At 38.1% G+C, this 18,965-nt stretch overlaps 1 protein-coding gene across 1 annotated transcript in view; it reads right to left on the bottom strand.

Annotated features, from left to right (window-relative positions):
* etfa (electron transfer flavoprotein subunit alpha) overlaps positions 1 to 18,965 on the bottom strand; it is a 130,946-nt gene that overhangs the window by 82,016 nt on the left and 29,965 nt on the right. The window contains exon 4 of the mRNA XM_028823062.2: positions 1,445 to 1,527. Coding sequence (XP_028678895.1) covers positions 1,445 to 1,527 — 83 coding nt within the window. The remainder of the gene's footprint in view (positions 1 to 1,444; positions 1,528 to 18,965) is intronic.

Genomic DNA, 18,965 nt, shown 5'->3' on the forward strand with positions numbered 1-18,965 from the left:
TGCTTAAAAGATGCTAGTGAAAACTGTAACTTTCAAACAAATGTGACACTTGGGAGTACCACCCTTCACAGAAACAGGATTCACTATGCAAGTGACATAAAGAGAAAGAACAGGACAGACTGTACATTGCCTCTTTTTAATTACAACACACAAAAATGCATGTGATTGCTTAAATATGCTAAATATAGTTATTATTTAGTTTTTTCTTTCCACAGTTATGCTTCTTTTGGCTCCTAGAGCCTAGACAATGTAAAGTCCCTACCCATCTTTCGTTTACATAAATTGAAACACTGTGCATTCTTTAGATGTTTTATAGATGAAACAACTAAATGTACTTAATGTTGCACTGTCAATATTTTAAGTATCTCCTCTTCATTATTATTACTTATTTAGCAGAGTCCTTGGGCTCAAAGCAAGAACCAAACCTGGAAAGGTTGCCAGAACATCAAAAAGCAAACAGACATTTATGCATACTAGGCCAATTCAGACTTGCTAAACAACATGAGTGAAATGTTTTCTGGAAGTTGGATGAAATTCTATGCAGAGAAGAACGCAAAGAAGCACAGAAGAATGTGCAAACTCCAAATAAACAATGGCAATAGCAATGAAATCCAGTGCTCTGAAATAGCAGTACTAACCATTGACTGTGATGCCTCATTGCCATAATTTGAAATTATATAAAATTAAATAGATGAACAACAGTATCTAAAAAAAGTTTAACATAAAAATATATACGATTCAAGTTTATAAAGCATATTCAACAGGTTGTCTCAGTATTTCAAAGCCATAAAACAATCATATAAGTAAATACTCAAATAGCTTTGTAGTGCTGCCTCTTCAATGTTCACTCTTCAGAACTATTATTCCGTTCAAACCTCAAGAGTAGCCACTCCAATAAAATATACAAATAATTACTCATTATTGCTTTTGATAGTCATATTGATTTTTATATTAATATCTAAAAAAACAGTTTTACTTAATTTTGCACAGAAGACCACTGCAGAAAATAGACTGAGTTACTGACTGGATGAGACAATTATAGACTTCACCATCACATTTTATGTCACAATGCTACAGTGGTGCTTGAAAGTTAGTGATTTTGGTGATTTTCCTCAATAAATACATGACCAAAGTATTATTATATTTTTGTTTCATTTGTTTAACTGGGTTCTCCATATCTGCTTTTAGGACTTGTGTGAAAATCTGATGATGTTTTTAAGTCACATTTATGCAGGAATATGGAAAATTCTGATGGGTTCACTAACGTTCAAGCACCACTTTATATGTGTGTAATTCACAAACTCTGTATGAATTTATCTGAATATTTCAGCATAATGAAATCTAACCATCAGAGAATTATATTTAGATAAGACTTATTATTCAAAATGAATACATCCTATAAAGTCAATCTAATAAATCTGCTATATATATTTTCAATAATTACCTTTCCAAAGGCAGAAGCTCCAGCACAGATATGGGTGAAGTTAAACTGCTTCTGTGAAGCCAGTAGTAATGGAGTCAGCTCCTCTGTATATAATAAAGATTAAAAATGACTATTAATAATACCATGCAAAACACACAGTATTATATTCACACTTTATTTTTGTTTAAAAGGGTGTCATACAATTAAATGAACAAGGTCTAACTAAGTACATTCTAAAACAAGGCTTAATTTTAGCTTCAACAACCCTAAGATGTCTACAATTTGAACATAAAAGCAACAAAAATAAAAACACTTCAATATTAAGTTGATTTGTCTAGACAGTTACAAGACAGGCTCAGGCCTTGCAGGCAAGAGTGACACTTGTTTTAATAGATAGATAGATAGATACTTTATTAATCCCAATGGGAAATTCACAATAGCACTGGAAAAGGAGCCTTTGCTATGCTAAAAAGAGCCTGGACTATGAACGGACCTTACACTGGTTCTGGAGTTTTTGTTAAAAACACTTAGGAGCTCCTATACAAACTTTTATCTTTTCTTAATTTCCACTCAAAATTTTGATTTTACTTGCCAACAGCTTTTATTCATTTTAAAATGTTTTTACTAATGTTCTCTATGGTAACAAAGCTTAGGCAAAATTTAAGAGAATGTATGAGTGTATAAAGAGTTCATATTAGCTGTTCTGGGTAAAATGAACAATGACAGGAGAGGTAAGATGATTGAGGTGTCAGGGAAGACAGTAACAATATTAATACATACCATATTTGTTTAAAATCATATTACCTAGACCTGAAGTATGAAACTTAGAAAAGAGGGAAAACACTATCAGAAAGGTTTCAATCATTTGCTTTCAGCTAGGAAAGGTCAAGAACTAACAAGTATTGAATGTGGCAATGTGAAAGCTTCTAAATGTGCTGCAAACACCACAGTAGGAAGCACTAACCAATCATAAAAGAAAAACCACAGAGCAAGCCATAATAATAGTACATTAAGACAAGTTGAAAGCTTAAGGAAGTGAGAAGGAAGCGAAAATAAGATTCAAAGTAAAAGTTTAATCCATAAGCAAGAAGGGAAGAAAGTTAATTCTCACTGAGCAAGCAGTTTTCCATTACTCTCTTTAGCACATTTGAACAATTTTGATAAGAACAGGCCATTCAGCCAAACAAAGCTCAACAATCCTATTCACCTAATTCTTCCAAAATAATACTGAGTGTAATTTGTAAAGATCATGTCAAAGGTTCTACAAAAAACTGAATAACAAATAAACAACTAAAATCAAGTGGTGAATTCAATGCCTTAACAGTATACAGATGGAAAACCTCCCTCAACATGTGGATAAAACCCTGGTTTGATGTGGTGTAGATCCTATATTAAGGACCAAAATGCTTGACTTACAAAGGGAGAGCCTAAGAACGTGCACCATTCTAGGTAAGTGTGAGGAGATGAGAATGTTTGATGTCCAACTCAAATCTTACAGGATACAGGAGCATAGGTTTAGAGGCTATTTGGTTGTCTTTTGGGGAAATTGAACCTTACTTATACAATCTGGACAAGTCAGATCAGAAAATGAGAGTCACTGATGTATTACAAATGCCGTTGTGCAGAGTAGGCTAGGGTTCTTTAAATGAGATAATTAAGTGAGGGTGGAGTGAGTGAGTTTAGGACAGGCCAGATTTTAAAAAACACATTAATGAAATAAATATAACTTCAAATTGCTAGCCAACATGAGCACAACTCTAATCTAAACAAACTATAAGCGTTTGAAAAATGAGGAGACCAGCTGCTGTAGTTTTGAAAGTGAAGTGTTGTCTCAGTTTTGTCTGACAAAGGATTTCAGCTGCTTAACAGTTTGGAGGCTCCTTAGTTGTATTTTTCATTTCATAATTTCATTAAGTGACAGGTCTAGACTACAGGCAGGCCAGTTTAGCACCTGGACTCCTTTACAGTCATCCCTCGCTATATCGCGCTTCGCCTTTCGCGGCTTCACTCCATCGCGGATTTTATATGTAAGCATATTTAAATGTATATCGCGGATTTTTCGCTGCTTCGCGGGTTTCTGCGGACAATGGGTCTTTTAATTTCTGGTACATGCTTCCTCAGTTGGTTTGCCCAGTTGATTTCATACAAGGGACGCTTTTGGCAGATGGCTGAGAAGCTACCCGGCTTACTTTTCTCTTTCTTTTGCGCTGACTTTCTCTGATCCTGACGTAGGGGAATTGAGCAGGGGGGCTGTTTGCACACCTAGACGATACCGACGCTCGTCTAAAAATGCTGAAAGATTATCTTCACGTTGTGATCTTTTGTGCAGCTGCTTCCTGAAATGACATGCTGCACGGAGCTTCGCATACTTAAAAGCTCGAAGGGCACGTATTGATTTTTGATTGAAAAACAAACTCTGTCTCACTTTGTCTGCTCCTGACGGAGGGGGTGTGAGCTGCCACCTTCAACAGCTTACTTTGTCTGCTCCTGACGGAGGGGGTGTGAGCTGCCGCCTTCAACAGCTTTGTGCCGCGGTGCTTCACATACTTAAAAGAAAAACAGCCCTATTGATCTGTTTGCTTTTTTCTATCTCTGTGACATGATCTGCTCCTGACAAGCACTCCTTTGAAGAGGGAAGATATGTTTGCATTCTTTTAATTGTGAGACGGAACTGTCATCTCTGTCTTGTCATGGAGCACAGTTTAAACGTTTGAAAAAGAGATAAATGTTTGTTTGCAGTGTTTGAATAACGTTCCTGTCTCTCTACAACCTCCTGTGTTTCTGCGCAAATCTGTGACCCAAGCATGACAATATAAAAATAACCATATAAACATATGGTTTCTACTTCGCGGATTTTCTTATTTCGCGGGTGGCTCTGGAACGCAACCCCCGCGATGGAGGAGGGATTACTGTATTTCAAAACCATGCTGTTGTAATATATGGAAAATGTGGTTTGGTAATATCTTTGGAGCATGTTGCTCCAAAATATGTAGATAATGCTCAGCATTAATGGTGCCGTCCCAGATGTGTAAGCTACAAGTGCTACGTGCACTAATGCATCACCATACCATCACAAATACTGGCTTTTGAACTGTGTGCTGATAACTTGTTTGTTGGTCCTGCTCATTTATCGCCTAAGGGATACATCATTCATGATTTCTAATGAAAAAAAAAAAAAAAGAATTTAAAATTTTGACTCATTAGACAACATGGCAGTTTTCCATTTCACCTTAGTTCATTTTAAATGAGCTTGGGCCGAGAGAAGAAGGGAATGTTTCTGGATAATGTTTACTGTTTACATATGATTTCTTCTTTGGATGTGGTAGAGTTATAACTTGAATTTCAGGATGCAACGATGAACTGTGTTTACAGAAAATGGATTCCATAAGTGTTCCTGAGCCATGCAGTGATGTCCACTAAAGAATCATTTCTATTTTTAATGCAGTGCTGGCTGAGGGTTCAAAGTTCAGGATCATATCCCTTGTGTACAGAGTTAATGCTCCATAGATGATGAAATCCACAAATTCTTTTTAAATTTAGGTTGAGGAACTTATTCTTAACTTATTGCACTATTTACCTGTGCAGACTTTCACAGAGTGGTGAACCCTTTGCCATGTTTACTTCTGACAGACTCTGCCTCTCTAGGATGCTCTTATTATATATATCCATTCCCTTTACTGGTCTGTTGCTAATTAACCTAATTATTCATAAGATATTACACCGGGTGTTTTTTTTTTTTTTTTAGCATTACACCACTTTTCCAATCTATTGATGCACCTGTCCAAAACTCTGAAACGTGATGCCAGCATCAAATTCAAAATGAGGTATACCTTTCATAACACAACTACTGTAGCTGCAGGTGAGTAAGGCAAGATTGAGCACAGGTCAAACGTGTGCTGAAAGAAATCTCTTAGTCCAAAAGTTTGTTTTAAAAGATTTTGTGAAAATTCAAGGCAAAAAAACCATAAAGTAAAAAAAAATGTTACACATGTAGAATAAAAAACGAAAAAAAATGTTTCTTCTCTAAACTTACAATGCTTTGAAAAAGTATTTGCCCCTTCCTGATTTCTTCTTCTTCTTTTTTTTGCATGTTTGTCACACTTAAATGTTTCAGATCAGCAAACAAATTTTAATATTAGACAAAGATAACCCAAGTAAACACAAAATGCAGTTTTTAAAGTGATGGTCTTATTTATTAAGGAAAAAAAACTTTCCAAACCTATATTTCACTGAAACACTGCAATTTGTTTTTACTTATCTTTGTCTAATATTAAAATTTGTTTGCCAATCTGAAACACTTAAGCGTGACAAACATGCAAAAAAAATTAAGAAATCAGGAAGGGGCAAATACTTATAAACAGCACTGTAAATTTTCCTGTCTAACTTCAGTTGTTTCTAAACTTAAAGATGCTTTACTTCGCCTTCAGTACACTCAAAACGCATGGCACTGCAAGTTCAATAGAGCACTTCGCGTTGCTTACTATTGGGCACGTTAAGGCCCGGTTTAGAACCATGTGCCCTCCATGCCTTACATATGGCAAGAAAGGTCACTAGCTGAGACTAATCTATAGTAAGTGAGGCAAGACATACAATATACCAATTCAATTCAGCTTGTGGGGGTTATAAGAACCCCCATAGACTATGCACTACTATATAAGCAAATCTTTAATATAACTTAAATAACTAGCAAATGGCTCTTACAACTGCATTTCTCAGTTTCATCATTTGATATGTTGCATTTATTCAAATTTCAATTAAATATGTAATTAAATGATTTGCAAATAATGACATTTGGTTTTTATTTACATTTACCACAGCATCCCAACTTTTTTGGAATTGGGGTTTTAAAAAGAAAACAAAGTGCTTCTTGCATTCTACATATAAATGTTTTGCACTCTGTTCAACCAGGTGGTGTGGCTCACACACCTATATTTGTGCACAATTACAATAAAATTTATAATTAAAATTATTGTCCTTGCCATTGTGATTGCATTTATTAATTTCAATTAATAGAACTACAATAAAGCCATCTGCATATGCTGTATACACACAGTACATTAAAAAAATTCACATTTAACAATATAAATCTATGTTTTAAGATTACCTAAAAAATGTTCAAATCATATAAAAATGTACATTGCAGTCCCTTATGACCAAAGTTCTGGAGTCACATTCAGTTAAACAAAGCATCATCATTTTCTAAGTTTGCCTCATTATCTGTAACGATGCAAATTTGCTACCGATGTTGATGAAAAGTCTTCAGTTTTTAAGCATATATTTTTCAGCGTAAATCCATCAACATGATAGATAGATAGATAGATAGATAGATAGATAGATAGATAGATAGATAGATAGATAGATAGATACTTTATTAATCCCAATGGGAAATTCATAATGAACTGCTATGCTCAGTTATGCTTCCATAGTTCTACTCAACCACAAATCTGCTGCAGATGCATAAGACTTCACACTCCACCTGTTTCATATTTTTCCATAATTTGGAAAAAAGACAACACAACATCGAAAAAATAACTGTGGGATGGACTGACGTATTTCTTACCCTGGGTGTTGTCACATATTAAAACCGTCATTGCACACAGTTTTAATCAAAGGCTTGTCTTTTGATACATACAGAGAACAAGTCATTGTGTATTTGCCTTCGACAGCCTGATCGATACAGACCCATGCACGTATAAATGGGAAATTACTGGTTATGTTTGTTATAGACCTAACATTACTGCCACTTGCTCCTACATGCTTAGCTTTCATGACCTATGTGCTTGAAGTGTAGATGGTTGTATAAATATTTGTATAAATATTTGAGTGCAGTGCACCATTACTATTGGAAGCAAAACAATTCCATATTATAAACAATTCTTTTTGTGTCAGGTGATATAAATTCAACATTATTTATACTTCTAAACTTTTCTGGAAGCTGTGGCAAACAGCAAAAAAAAAATTCACACTTTTTGAAAGATATTGTTAGAGATCAGATTGCTAAAATTGTGTTCAGCACAGTCATCTCTGTAGTTATATGATTCAATTCCCTCGGATTTGCCAGTACACTCTCAGTTAATATTTGTGATTGGGAAACAACATTTGCCGTTTTCAGCAGTCTATAAACTGGGAAAGCTCAATGTTTGACAGACCAAAAGTACTAACTAGAAGGCAGTAATCACTGCCAGTTGTAATCAAGATTAATATACTCAACTTTTATTGTCATTCATTCTCATACATAGTACATTACTTGAACGAAATTTTGCTCCTTACAGTCGCAGGTGCATAGTCAAATCAATATACGCCATAACATTACCAAAACCAGTGGAACAATATGATGTAACAAGACCAAAAAAAAAACCCCAGAACTATAAAGCTCAAATGATGCTCAATGTCCATAGTAAAGTGCAGAGTGTATAGAGACAGTACATGATTGGGGGATTGTTATAGGGATGTGGTGCTGGGTGACATGTAGAAGTTCAGAAGTCTGACAGCCTGAGGAAAAAACTGTTAAAGAATCTAGACGTACTGGTCCTAATGCTGCGAAATCTTGTGCCTTGCGGCAGGAGGTCAAACAGTGTGATGACAAGTGACAGACATTTTTCACAGAGGCAGAGGCTCTATGCAGACAGCGTGTTTGAAAGATGTCCTTGATGGAAAAGATGGAGACAACTATGATCCTCTCAAATGTCTTCACTATGTGCTGCACAGTCTTGCACTCAGGGGCTTTACCAGTGTTCTCCCTAGAGTCTTTTAGCCGGGCACTCCACCCAGCTAATTTAGTTGAGCGCCCGGCTGTGATCTCGCATGACATTGTGAGATGACAGCCACAGATCTACAGGCACAGACACATCTAATAATCTGCAGAGATGGCAAGGGACGAGCGGGCAGGTGGGCAAATTTTTTAGAAGCGGGACCACAAGTCGCGAGGGGACAGGCGCGGGGCAAGATGTTGCCGATCACTTGATGCTGAACAAGCTAATAGCGGGGACGAGGTGGAGCAGAGTTCACAAGCAAAGAGTATGGGGAGGTGGGCTTTCGAGAGGGGGCTGTACATGGTAATAGCGGGGGCGTAGCAACTTAATACAGTAGCAAGGAGTATGGGGAGGTGGACGGGCAAAAGGGGGCTGTACGTGCTAATAGCGGGAGCAGAGCGGCAGTTCACAAGCAAAAAGGATGTGTAAGTGGGCGGGCGAGAGGAGGACTGATAAAATAAAAAAAAAGACTAGTGGCACCAGCCTGTCAGATATCAGAAAAAGGGTGTCAGGAAGTGATGTCTCTGTTCTCAGTGTCTGTGCAGTGCTGCTAAACGTACAACTGCTCTCTTCTTGTTCAGTACATGGCAAACCAATATATATATATATATATACATATATATACATATATATATACATATACACACACACACAGTTGTTTAAGCATTAGGTATGTTCTCTGTGCAAAACCCTTGTAGAACTCACTGTGGTTCCTGTGTAAGTGAATCCCTCTGACGTTTTTTATATTTGCTCATACTGAGTGTTTTGTTAAAGTGACCCCATCTGCCGTTCTTATATTTGCTCATATTTGGACCTGCGTCCATAATGCAAAAAGTGTGCAGAAACTCTTGCAGCACACACTGTGTCCTGAGCAAAAGTTTTGTCACTGAATTGCTGAGGGTTTGTTAAAGTGACCCATCTGCCATTCCTTTTTTTGTTCATATCTTACCCTGCTGTAGTGCAAATGTGCATTGAATATCCAACAGGCTCCCACTTTCCCACTCAAAAGTCTTATTCATAGGTATTTATAATTTTTTCCCCCAAATGTTTTACCAACATGAGTAAAAAAAAGTGTTCAGAAAACAACACTGCTCTGTTATTTCAGAAAAGAGACGCCACAAACTAATGAAGGTGCGGCGTCTACTCCTGATGTGGCAATTTCAGACAAAGACATTGCAGAGGCTGGTCCATCAGGGGAAATCCCTTCAGAACACACTCTGCCAATTGATAAATCTACGCACTGTTTATCCGGCATAAACAAACAATGGTTTAAAGATTTTGATTGGCTAATGGTCAAAAAAATGGTATGTGGTGCTCATTGTGCATGAAATATTCAAAATAACACCCAACAAGGTGGGAGTTACTTTGGGTAAACGTGCCATGCACAAGAATTCAAAAAGAAAGCTTGCTGGACCATGAAAAAAGTAAAAAGCACATTGAGTTTTCTGCTGATATTTTAGGAAAGTGTGTACTAGAGCAAACTGGAATCAGTCAAATTGAAAGATCTATATCTGTGTTAAATAACTTACAGAGAGATGCCTTTGTGGGAACTTTAAGATGTATGGTTGGGAAAAAATGAGTTGCCACATACAACATTGTTTGAAAAGCTGTTGAAACACTGTAAAGAAATGGGTTGTTCCTTTTTACAACATGTCAGTGTTGGTAAAAATGCACATTACACCTCTGAAAGAATAATGCAAGAGCTGCTGGCTGTCTTAGCATCAGAAATAAAGTCTAACATACTGAAAAATATACACGCTGAAAATTTTTAAGTATTCTGTGATGAAACCACAGACATCTCAGTTGTAAAACAATTAATTGTTTACATTAAATATGTTTGCCAGGTCACTAAAGAGGTCAGAATTAGCTTTTGTGATCGATTAGAGGTCTCCGTGACCCCTTGAACCCTTGGATCAGACGTCAGACACCAGGTAAAAGTCCAATAATTGTATTTATTTGGACAATACAGTGCACAAAGCACCCTCCTCTCCACAATACTCAATAATAAACAATAAACAATAAATAATCAATAATCAATCCTCCACACTCCCAGACACTTTGCCACCCTTCCTCCCAGCTCAGCTCAATGTCTGGGCGTACCCATGAGTCCTTTATACCCCTTGACCCGGAAGTGTTTCTCCCTTCTGTCCATGTGATCATGAACACTTCCGGGTCAGATAAAAACTCCTTTCTTCAACCCGGAAGCACGTCGTTTCCTCTTGTCACGTGATCATGGCGCACCTCCGGGTTATAGGGCAAGTAAGAGTCCGGCAGTCTCCCCACAGCGACTCCTGGTGGTCCCCAAGGTATCCAGCAGGGCTGTGCATATAAACTACAAAGTCCATGAGGCCCTGCTGGAATTCGGGGAACGTCCACGCTGTTGGGAGAGCTCCATCTGGCGGCCTGGGGGTGAGGGCTGGAATATTTAGCCGGCCACACACCACACTTTGTATCAACCTGCAATATGATTGATGGCAAAGCGGAGTCTATAACCAACACACTGAGTGAGACTATGGACACTACAGGCTTGAAAACTGCTGATCTGGTTGGACTAGGGTCAGATGGAGCGGCTATTATGATTGGGAAACAGAAAGGTGAGGCAAAACTGCTTAAAGATAAAACATCTAGACTCTTGGTCAACTGCCAACGTGTAAAAGCACAGACTGGCCCTGGCAAGTGCCCAAGCTGCAGCTGCTGTACCTTATTTAACAAAACTGAATGACATCTTAAGGCAGCTGTTCTATTTCTTCCAAAATTCTTCAGTTAAGATGGCTGGTTTAAAGGAAATCCAAAATATTCTGAACATTCCCCAGATTAAGCTGAAAATGGCCAGTGACACTAGATGGCTGTCTCATGATTTTGCAGTACAGTCACTACGATAGTGTAAGATGAGTGTCATAGCTGCGCTGGAAAGAGAGGCCAGTGAACGAAATGACATCACAGCTGAAGGATTAAGCAGATGTATTAAAACGTACAATTTTGTTTCCTCTCTGATGATGCTTTCAGACGTATTACCTTTGTTGTCCAACTTATCTAAGGCTTGGCAAAAGCAAGATGTCAGTCTTACCGAAACTGTGCCAATTTTGCTCGCCACAAAATTGTCCATCATGGAGTTGAAAGACACTCCTGGGAGAAATTTTCAAAGCCTTCATCATTGTCTGGCAGAAGAATGGTCAGATCTCCGCATTGTTTATACACAGAGTGATGTAATGTCATTCCAAACTGCAATATATGATAAATTCCTAGAGACAGTTGTCAAGCACTTAGATGCAAGACTCCCTGACATGCCAATTATTTCCAATTTTTCAAAAGTTTTCAATGCAGAAACTCAGGATTCAAGCGAGTCTGCTGAAATTCTTTTCGATCATTACTCCAAAAATGGTATCCCTCCAATTTTAAAATATGAAAGTAGCAGGCAAGAATGGACAGTTGCGTCAAAAATGATCAGAAGTCAATCATACAAAGACTTCAGTCCAAAACAGATTTTACTAAAAATGGCAACGACATCAGAGCTCAAAGAGTCGTTTCCAAATTTAGCCAAACTAGCTCATATTGGGCTAGTGATCCCAGTGAGCACAGCTTAATGTGAAAGGGGGTTTTCTGCCCTGAAAAGGAAAAAGACATGTTTGAGAAATCGCATGAATCAAAGCACGCTAAATAATCTCATGCTGATCTTCTTGGAGGGCCCAGATCCTGGGGACTTTGATTACGGGAAAGCTGCAGACAACTGGGCCTCTTGGAAGAAAAGAAGAATAAATATTTAGTTGAAGACACCTTTCTGAATATGCAAGTTGGCTTTGAAGTTTTTTTTTTTTTCTTGTTCTTCATTAGGTTTCCCATACTTTTTTTTCATTGTTTTTAACTTTTCTTTCTAATAGCGACAATACTTGTGCCTCTTGGTTTATGTCATAACAATTGTTATTTAAAATTTTTGTTATGGTTGTAGGATCCTGAATTGGATACTTCTTAAATTTAATAAAAATATTCTGGCACAAGTGTCAAACCTTAAAAAAGGAAGTCATATTGAGCATTGGAAAATAATTAATAATAATTGACTAATAAAAATAGTGCACATTTAATTTTCCCCACCACCAAATTTCCTCGTCCCGCCCAGCTACTTTTTCATGGCACCAGGGTGCAAAAAATTTCTGGGGAGAACACTGCTTTACTATACCTAAACTAGACAGTGATGCAGTTTGTGAAGATGCTTTCCACAGTTCCTCTATAAAAGGTGGTAAATGGGTTGTGGCAAACCAAATACTCTTCAGTCTCCGTAGAAAATAAAGGTGTTGTTGTGCCTTCTTGACAACAGAATTGGTGGATTGTCCAGACGATGTTACAAGAGATACACACACCAAGAAACTGGATGCTACTGACTCTCTCCACAGCACAGCCATTGATGAGCAGTGTGGAATAGTCCGCTGATGTTCTTCTGAAATCGACAAGCATCTCTTCTGTATTATCGACATTTAGAGACAGATTATTTTCATTGCACCAGATGTTCAACTTCCTCTCTCTAGGATGTGTTGTCATTGTTGCGGATAGTGATATTGGACTCAGACTTGGCAATGTAGTTGTGATTAAGCAGCGTGAACAATAGTGGGCTCAGTATATATCCTTGGAGAACACCTGTGCTCAGCCTGGTGGTGTCTGATGTTTTGCTGGTTATGTGCACTGACTGTGGCCACTCTATCAAAAAGAATAATATACAATTGCGCATCCCTATCCACCTAACAGTACCATTTCTCTCTCTTTCTCACTGCCATTTGCATTCTCCCAGTGCTGGCCTGTTTCTAACCTCAATGAACATTTGTAACAATCTACCCTATCAGCACCAAAATAAATATGTCCTCTGGAATGAGATGGTCTTAAACCACATTTTAAATGTACTTTTTGACAAACACTTGAATCATACTCAGAATCAGTGCTGGTACCTATGCTGCTAAAGGAACAACAGACTAGCAGACCCTATAGTAGCTACTGGTGCATTGCACTTCTGAAATTGAGGAGTCTTAAAGTACCATTAAGGTTTCACACTTCTTGTCAAGGAATATATGCTGCTACCTAACAATATAGAATACAATGACAGGCCCCATACAACTCTGACAGGACATGCGCCTTGAAAGGGCAAGATTCCTCCTCATTTCAGATGATGTGTAGCCCCCAATCAACCAGGAGGTAATCTGGCAATGTTCTGTGGCTTCTCTCTAACTTTAAATGTGATGGATCACGTGCCCCCGAGTATTCTAAAGGAATCACCTCAGACTACTACCTGATGACTCTTTTGTCTCTGTGTTGCACTGCATTCATCTGTGCCACCATAGCTCAAAAAGTCTACCATCCCGTATCAAGCTCCTGCCCTCACACATTACTATGCCAAGTTGTGATCTTCTCCTCTTCCTGTGGACATAAACTATATTTACTTCTTCCAGCTTGGTGTTGCCTTTCAATATCCACAAACTCTTGGTAGGTCAACAACACTTCACAGAAACACAAAGTAATTTATAGACTCACAGTTAATCTACTTGCCCTAATGCCAAAAGTATTAAAAATAAAGATAATTAAAGCTAAAAGTGCACATTATATACATATACAGTACTGTGCAAAAGTTTTAGGCAGGTGTGAAAAAATGCTGTAAACAAAGAATGCTTTCAAAAATGGAAGTGTTAATGTTAATTTTCATCAATCAACAAAATGCAGTGAATGAACAAAAGAGAAATCTAAATCAAATCAATATTTGGTGTGACCACCCTTTGCCTTCAAAACAGCATCAATTCTTCTAGGTACACTTGCACACAGTTTTTGAAGGAACTCAGCTGGTAGGTTGTTCCAAATATCTTGGAGAACTAACCACAGATCTTCTGTGGATGTAGGCTTCCTCACATCCTTCTGTCTCTTCATTTAATCCCAGACACACTTGATGATGTTGAGATCAGGGCTCTGTGGGGGCCATACCATCACTTCCAGGACTTCTTGTTCTTCTTTACGCTGAAGACAGTTCTTAATGATTTTGGCTGTATGTTTGGGGTCGTTGTCCTGCTGCAGAATAAATTTGGGGCCAATCATACGCCTCCCTGATCGTACTGCAAGATGGATAAATATCTGCCTGTATTTCTCAGCATTGAGAACACCATTAATCCTGACCAAATCTCCAACTCCATTTGCAGAAATGCAGCCCCAAACATTCAAAGAACCTCCACCATGCTTCACTGTTGCCTGCAGACACTAATTATTGTACTGCTCTCCAGCCCTTCGACGAACAAACTGCCTTCTGCTACAGCTAAATATTTAAAATTTTGACTCATCAGTCCAGAGCACCTGCTGCCATCTTTCTGCACCCCAGTTCCTATGTTTTTGTGCATACTTGAGTCGCTTGGCCTTGTTTCCACGTCAGAGGTATGGCTTTTTGGCTGCAACTCTTCCATGAAGACCACTTCTGGCCGGACTTCTCTGGACAGTAGATGGGTGTACCTGGGTCCCACTGATTTCTGCCAGTTCTGAGCTGATGGCATTGCTGGACATCTTCCGATTTCGAAGGGTAATAAGGTTAATGTTTCTTTCATCTGCTGCACTAAGTTTCCTCGGCTGACCACTGCATCTACGATCCTCAACGTTGCCCGTTTCTTTGTGCTTCTTCAAAAGAGCTTGAACAGCACATCTTGAAACCCCAGTCTGCTTTGAAATCTTTGTCTGGGAGAGACCTTGCTGATGCAGTAGAACTACCTTGTGTCTTGTTGCTGTGCTCAATCTTGCCATGACATGAAACTGTCTTCCACAACCTCACCTTGGTAGCAGAGTTCCTCACCCAGTTTTAAGCCTCCTACATAGCTGTTTCTGTTTCAGTTAATGACTGTGTTTCAACCTACGTGTGACATTGATGATCATTAGCACCTGTTTGGTATAATTGGTTGATCATACACCGGACTATAATCCTACAAAATCCCTGACTTTGTGCAAGTGTACCTATAAGAATTGATGCTGGTTTGAAGGCAAAAGGTAGTAACACCAAATATCGATTTGATTTAGATTTTTCTTTTGTTCGCTCACTTTGCATTTTGTAAATTGATAACAATAAACAATCATTATTTATATTTCTGAAAGCATTCTTTGTTTACAGCATTTATTCACACCTGCCTAAAACTTTTGCACAGTACTGTATATGCAACCCAGGGGGGCTGAAACCAAGTGTTCCGGGGGACATAGTGTGCATCCCACGGCTGCTTCTCGGGATCCAGTATCAAAGGGGCGTCCCGACCGGGCATAGGTCCTGGCCATCTGCCACTATACATATGTACACACACACACACACACACACACACACACACACACACACTAGGGGGCTCACCCACCCCGGATATACAATTTAAAGAGATTGTTATTTTCATTTCATTCATTTTTTATTTCTTGATGTTTGCCAGTAATAAAGCTGTAGTGTCAGCCACTTCACATCTCTGCCTCTCACAGTTGTGAAGGGGGGGGGGCTGAACGCATGCTAAGGAGATGCAGTCCCTTCTCCGAAACCCCCTTTTAAACAGTGATACAATGAGAAACAAATACAGTATTTTTATCTCCTCTATGCTCAATCATTTGGCTTGCTGCGTGATCTGCATGTCGCGCTGCGCGACGATCATTTAAAAGCCTGTACAGCAGCTGTTCTTTTGTCTCACTTCCTTGTCTCGCGGGATGTTAAAGCGTGTCCGAGAAAATCACATCTCGACCCACGATTATTTTTTTACAATTATATATATATATATATATATATATATATATATATATATATATATATATATATATATATATATATATATATATACACACATTTTTTTTTTGTTATACATTTTTTTAATTAACCTTTGTTTCAGATAAGTACATTATGGAAGAAATTAAACATTACAACAGTTTGTAATTATGAGAAGCATTCCATTTTCTGGGCGGCACGGTGGCGCAGTGGGTAGCTGCAGTCCGTGTGGAGTTTGCATGTTCTCCCCGTGTCTGCATGGGTTTCCTCCAGGTGCTCCGGTTTCCTCCCACAGTCCAAAGACTTGCAGGTTAGGTGCATTGGTGATCCTAAATTGTCCCTAGTGTGTGCTTGGTGTGTGGGTGGGCCCTGCGGAGGGCTGGCACCCTGCCTGGGGTGTGTTTCCTGCCTTGCGCCCTGTGTTGGCTGGGATTGGCTCCAGCAGACCCCCGTGACCCTGTAGTTAGGATATAGCAGGTTGGATGATGCATTCCATTTTCTTTAAATCCATCTGAATTATGCATAAAATTTTCTCTACATATTTTATTAGTTTGAAAAGTATGTATATTAAGGGAATTTTATGTATTTTTATGATCACTGCACAATAAGCCTGTAGAATTTCATTTTGTTAATAAAATATGAACAGGAAACACCTGTGGCCTATAGTTTGATACAAAAACACCAAAGTTAACACTTTAATATTGATCATAAGGCCTGTGTGTGTCTGGTAATGCAGGAGCTTAGCTTAGATTAGTTGTTCAATGAAGAGGTATTGGAACTGGTTCTGTCAATAATTCTGGCAGAATGTTGAAATTAATACAGTATTTAACAGTGAGCCAGTGAAGTTCACAAAGAACCGGGGTAATGTGTTCTATGGATGTGGTTCTGGCAATAACTTGAGCAAAAGAATTCTGGACCAACTGATGCCCAAGACTGTGAGGGAGGCCAGCCAATATAGAATTATAGTAATCTATATGTGATGTTACCAAAGCATGTATAAGAACGGCAGTATTATTAGGTGTGAGGAATGGACAGAGACAGTTTATATTGCGAAGGTGAAAATATGTGGACCAGGTAATATTGTTAATGTGAGCTTTGAAACAGAGTGCTGTCGAGGACGACATCCAAGCTCTTAACCTGAGAAGAAGGAGAAACTATAGAACCATCAATTGTCAAAGAAAAACTGTCAAGTTTGGCGAGACTAGATTTAGTGCCAATGAGGAGAACTTCAGTTTTATCATTATTAAGTTTGAGAAAATTAGAAGAGAACCAGGTTTTTATTTCAGAAAGGATGAGGGGGGAGAAGGGTAGAATTGGGCTTGGCAGATAAATACGGCTAGGTTTCTTCGGCGTAACAGTGAAACTGAATACCAAATCTCCTAAAGATATTACCAAGTAGTAGAAGATAGATAATAAATATAAGAGGGCCCAAAACAGAGCCTTGGGTAACACCACTAGTGACTGGGGTAGGCTGAGATCTACAATTCTTGAGCTGAATAAACTGTATGACCGGAGAGATAAGATGCAAATCAAGTGTAAGAAATATCATAGATTCCAATGAAAACTAAATCAGTCTAACAAAATATTATGGGAAACTGTATCAAACGCTGCACTTGGGTCAAGCAATACCAAAATGGTCAGCAGGCTTTAGCAAATCATTAGTGATTTTAACCAAAGCTGTCTCTGTACTATGGAAGGGGCAAAAAACAGATTGAAAATGATCAATTTGAGCAGTTTCAGTTAAATATGCTTGTACCTGTGCTGGAACTGTTTTTTCAAGTATTTTAGATAAAAATGGTAGATTTGAAATTGGTCAGAAATTGTTCACATTATCAGGGTCAGCACCTGGTTTCTTTAAAATGTGCATTATAGCAGCTATCTTAAGAGCTGAGGGAACAATACTAGAAGAAGATGATGAATGTACAATATCAGTTATTAATGAAACAATTGAAGGCAGACAAGCTTTTTACCAAATGACTGGGAATTGCATCTAACTGAGAAATGGAAGATTTTGATTTTTTAATGAGAACAGAGATTTCAGAGACATTTGTGAGTGTAGGGAGATACAGAAAAACATTCACAAGGGATCAGTGCTGGGAAATTTTGCTTTTAAAATTCAGTTACATTAACTATTACTTAGTTACTTCTTATAAAATGTCATGAGTTACAAATAGTGTTACTTTACAATACTTTTCCCTCTAGTAGAGATATGAGACCCATACTTATAATCAAAATAAATATATTTTCTTGCCTTTGTTATTCTAGTTCTAGCATTGGGTACAATAGACAAATTCCAATAAACCTTGTATTAAATTTATAGTTATAAACTATTTTTAAATTAGGAAAAAAATATTTAGTCCTTCATGTGCCATGAAATAAACAACACCCATCCTCTTTTTCATCAACACGATCCCCCAAACATTTGCGATATAAAAACCAACTGCTGTGTCACCCAATCAGAAAGTTTTAACATATCTATAGCAAATAACTGGAATAAAACTAAACTGACATTTTATTAACAGGTTTCTTTTACTGGATTTCATGCAGTACATTCTTTCTGAATGGCTAGAAGAGTGAGCACTGAAAAGGAGTGGCATACCATCTAACACATTTGCTCCTTGCCTTTCACCCAGTATTGCTGATGATGATCACTGGCTCCCTGTGACCCTAAAGTATGCAGATTAAACTTACCACTCAGAACATACAAGACTAAATGCATACCTACAACTTTTTTTCAGTACTTTTCATTTGACTGCATAATACACATGTTCTTAACCTCCTCCTTACAGTCCCAGTATGCAAGGTCTTTAGGGAAGAAGGGCAATACTGCAAGCAAAAAAAAAAAATGTAGGTTTTGTTTTTTTGTGAGTGTTGGAAATAAGCTTCCATAGTAACACATAAATATGTTTTTTTTTTCACTTTGGTATTTTCCTTCAATAAAATAAGTGCTGCGTTAAGTTACACATTACCTTAAAAAGTAATCTATCTACATGATGCACATAATTTTTAATGCACTACCCCCAACACTGCAAGGGACAGTAATGGCATGGGA

Source organism: Erpetoichthys calabaricus, chromosome 17 (genome assembly GCF_900747795.2).
Source record: "Erpetoichthys calabaricus chromosome 17, fErpCal1.3, whole genome shotgun sequence".
Classification (NCBI taxonomy): Eukaryota; Metazoa; Chordata; class Cladistia; order Polypteriformes; family Polypteridae; genus Erpetoichthys; species Erpetoichthys calabaricus.